The sequence below is a fragment of the Fukomys damarensis genome, unplaced genomic scaffold (assembly GCF_012274545.1).
Source record: "Fukomys damarensis isolate Sample0158 unplaced genomic scaffold, DMR_v1.0_HiC HiC_scaffold_11, whole genome shotgun sequence".
In the NCBI taxonomy this organism is placed as follows: Eukaryota; Metazoa; Chordata; class Mammalia; order Rodentia; family Bathyergidae; genus Fukomys; species Fukomys damarensis.
The window spans coordinates 15,222,190-15,224,879 of NW_022900923.1; the positions used below are offsets into that span (position 1 = coordinate 15,222,190).

General features: G+C 36.9%; 1 protein-coding gene across 1 annotated transcript in view; it reads left to right on the top strand.

Annotated features, from left to right (window-relative positions):
• The window catches only part of LOC104876796 (dimethylaniline monooxygenase [N-oxide-forming] 4), a 19,218-nt gene that overhangs the window by 1,750 nt on the left and 14,778 nt on the right, over positions 1-2,690 (top strand). The window contains 2 exon segments of the mRNA XM_019210805.1: positions 1,198-1,386; positions 2,159-2,321. Coding sequence (XP_019066350.1) covers positions 1,198-1,386; positions 2,159-2,321 — 352 coding nt within the window.

Sequence of the window (2,690 nt, forward strand, 5' to 3'; positions counted from 1 at the left end):
AAGGTCTATTCTGAGTTCAAAAATATATATCTATAGATCTATATATCTATAGATATATAGATCTATAGATATATAGTAGCACAGCACCATACCAATTAAGGCACATTGCACTGCTGAATATGGAACACACTACACTAGGGGAGGATAGGAGTTGGCATCAGAGAGTGGATATCCAACCCACAAGCACTGTCAGGTCTTTGAGAAGAGAACTACTAAGAGAGTGAACCAGGATCACAGACCATGGAAGGGTTGGTGAAGAGCTTTCACATTATCAGAATAAAAAGAAGCCAAGAACTGGCCAATTCTTCTTAGGTAGAAAGGTAAAATCGGGTGCAAAAAAGTAGCAAACGCTTCAGGGAGAAATAGAAGGGCAACAGCCATTTGACTGGGATGAATAATGGAAACTTTCATGGAAAAGATGACACTTGCTGAATCTTGGATGGATAGCAAAGACTACAAAATGAGCAAACATATGTAGGCAGGAAAGGCCAAAACCCTAGGATTACAATGTTGGGGCACTAGAGTGGACAGAAAAATCTTTTTCTGGTATAACATGAGCCTCCTCAGGCAACAAATGGCAATGTACAAAACAACACTGGTTTTGGTTTGTATACCTGAAGGTACAAGTAAACCTACAGTTGGTCTGATGCCTTTTTTCCTATCCCAAAGTGATATAAATGCATCTTAGAAAACAATGCTGAGTCACACATGAGAAAATAAAAATTACATGTAGTAACAATACCCACAGCTTTGAACTATTAAAATTTTGATGCAATCTTTTCAGTCACAAAAAATTACAAAACAAAATGATGCTATTCATGCCCATTCTTCGGCACGTACTTCTCATATCCTTCTGCCAGGACAGAGTGGCACACAATGCAGACAGGAATCCTCACATCCTTACAGTCTAGTGGAGAATGAAATCAGTAAGAGACAGATGTGATCAGTGTGATCAGCTAATTTCATTTGCTATTTGTCGTTTGACAAAGATACTGTATTTAATTATTACAATCCCATTAATGATTTCTCTTCATTATACTATGGAGATCTAATACTGGGTTTTCTGAAAATCTTTAATATGACAAGAAAACATTCTGCTGGAAAACCTTCCAGCTGGGCTGGCACTGGCAAGCAAAATCTCTATTCACTTTTACCTCTTTCTTCCATTCTGGCAAGCTAACTATACTTTCACCACAGGAAGAGTCCAAAGATGGGATCACCAGGGTCTATAAATCATTAGTAACAAATATCTGCAAGGAAATGTCAAGTTATAGCGACTTTCCTTACCAAGAAGATTATCCCAATTTCATGAACCATGGGAAATTTTGGAACTATCTCCAAGAATACGCTGAACACTTTGGTCTCCTCAAATACATTGAGTTCAAGGTAAGATATTTTGGATTATGGAAACATAATAAATGAGCTTGGCCTATTCAGCAGTCTTCTAGAAATTAGATGTTTATGTGAACTTCTTGATTTTTAGCTCTCCACAAGGCAGTTAACAAACTCCCCTCATTCCTCATACTGCTCCTCCTCTTTTACACAAATGAATCATTAAAATGCTAAATTCCTAACTCCTGCTCTAAATGATAAACTTTCACAGAGGGTGAAATTCAGAACTATTTTTCTCAGAGCTAAATAATTTTTTCTGAAGTAATGGAGAAGTAACTAAGAGTCTGAACCATAAAAAGCATAATTCAGCAAAACTCATTTTCCTAAAGCATCAGATATTGTAACTCATTTACTTCTCAGCAAGAAAAACTGACTCATCTTTCCTCTGAAATCTTTCTGTCTTGGGTTCTCATCTACATGTTACTGTATTTGAAAGTTATAACAAGTTCCTTACACTTTCTGAGAACAAGATAAAGCAGTATTTACAGACCTCCTAACACAGGATATATATTTAAAGTAACACATAACAGTACCATGTCAGTCATTACACAAGGTTCAAAGGTTTTGGTAGGAAGGTGAGTCTCTTGTTTGTATGATGATCTGCTGCTGTTGTTGTTGTTGTTGTTTGAATTTTGCTTTTCTGGGACAGAAGCTTGCTATATAGCCCTGGTGACCTCACACTAGTGATTCTCCTATATCAGCCTCCCAAATGCTGGGTTACAGCAATGCACTACTGTACCTGACAATGATTTGTGTTTACTTGTAGACTACTGTGTGCAGCATAACGAAGTGTCTAGACTTCTCTGAAACTGGGCAGTGGGATGTTGTCACAGAGACAAAAGGCAAGCAGAACAGAGCTGTCTTGGATGCTGTCATGGTTTGCACTGGACGTTTCCTGAATCCAAATTGACCTTTGGAGTTCTTTCCTGGTGAGTCATTTCCAACAGAGACTGTGCCTACTCTTTTAGGTTCTTTTGAAAAAAAATTTACTGATTTGTGAGTAGAAATACATTCAGGTGATTAGAGACAACTTTCTACTCACTCTCAAGAGTAATAGCTACAAAATTACATTGAAAGGTACAAAGCACTACATAAATTCAGTTCTTATGAATTTATTCATATCAGTGTTATTGTGTAAGCTTTATCTTTCATGTTGAAGCCAAGTTCAGTTATCAAATAAAACACAAAACTATGAAATTTGTAATGGAAAAAGCAAGACAGAAGTTTCAATTTGGGGAGCTGAGTTACAGATAAATTGAATCAGAACTGACCAGTAATTGAAGGTTGAAGGGAAAATA